This window comes from Acyrthosiphon pisum, unplaced genomic scaffold (assembly GCF_005508785.2).
Source record: "Acyrthosiphon pisum isolate AL4f unplaced genomic scaffold, pea_aphid_22Mar2018_4r6ur Scaffold_20819;HRSCAF=22231, whole genome shotgun sequence".
NCBI classification, from domain to species: domain Eukaryota; kingdom Metazoa; phylum Arthropoda; class Insecta; order Hemiptera; family Aphididae; genus Acyrthosiphon; species Acyrthosiphon pisum.
This window is the reverse complement of record NW_021770218.1, coordinates 20,866-22,130: the sequence shown is the minus strand read 5'-3', so window position 1 is coordinate 22,130 and position 1,265 is coordinate 20,866. Positions and strand designations below refer to the sequence as shown.

The 1,265-nt window shown below is 35.3% G+C and overlaps 1 protein-coding gene across 1 annotated transcript in view; it reads left to right on the top strand.

Moving 5' to 3' along the window:
• The first annotated feature begins 1,071 nt into the window (after positions 1-1,071).
• The window catches only part of LOC103310870, a 3,696-nt gene continuing 3,502 nt past the window's right edge, over positions 1,072-1,265 (top strand). Inside the window, exon 1 of the mRNA XM_008190303.1 lies at positions 1,072-1,128. Coding sequence (XP_008188525.1) covers positions 1,072-1,128 — 57 coding nt within the window. The remainder of the gene's footprint in view (positions 1,129-1,265) is intronic.

The window sequence follows — 1,265 nt, the reverse complement described above, 5'->3', positions numbered from 1 at the left end:
TCCGATAGGTGCATCATCATCTATACTCCGTTCCACGAGAGAGCATCAGTCCGCCGACCGATTTTCGTCCGTGTTTGCGCATGTCCCCACTCTTGAGACCACGTTCGAGCGGTTTCGTCGGTGCGCGCCGGTCGTCGGAGCGCGCAGGTCGTCGGTGCGCTCCGGTCGTCGGTGAGCGCCGACGACAGGCGCTTGAACGTGGTCTCAAGAGTGGGGCGAACCACTTGTGGAATGCCACTGCTATAAAAAAGTATATTGTGTAAATACGTATTGGGCAATATTGACCGGGCGCATCGTTTTGGTGGCGCCAAAAAAATGAAACAAAATAACAATTTAGTTGACAGTTGTTGTAACTAATAATTGTTAATTGACTTACAACTAATTTACGAAATTATGAGAGGCAACAAAACGAGCAAATCAAATGCCAAAAACAATTTTTATAAAACAAAATTAAATGGATCATTATACATATAAAATATTACCTATTTGGTTTATTTTGATATTAATGATAATACAAATAATAATTTTACATATTTAATTTTCTTTTTGTGCATATTAAATGCTTATATGTATTGTTATAATCGTTTTCTAATAAAATGAAATTCCATACATGAAAAATAATGAATTGTATAATAGTTTCATTTTTGATATACAAAAAAATAGAATACCTATTATTTTGTGAATTAGTACGTAGACATTTTCAAATTGTGTAGAAAGAACACAGATATACAAAGGTTGAGAACCACTTGTTCGGGGGCCCTAATATATTAGTTGTAGTACGAGGGTTCAAAATTACTGGAAAAAAAAAAATACATTGGTGTGTAATGTTGTGTTGTGCATCAGCGTTGTCTATTGTGTAATGAGTGTCCGGTGATCGAGGGACCGACTGGCTGGAGCCTGACAGATGTTATTCCATAATATGGATTGTACAAACTACCAACATTCAATCTACGGTCACTAACAATCAAACCGTACGCTAAGAGAGTACTCTGTTTGCACGTTATTTTTTATCCACGTTTTTTTGAATATTTTGTTATTTGATATTGTAATTTTTTCAACATTTTTCAAATTATGGAACGAGAATCCGATAATACTATATCTCCAGGAAAGCCCAACCCATGCGGAAAGGTAAGTCATTTTTTAAATATATAATCAATAATAATTCTTGAACTCTGAACTCATTATACCTAATCAGTTTTCTGTAGAGTACTTTTCAAATGTATCTTAATTCCGTGGAAAAATGGTTAGGTTAAAAAAAATAGATC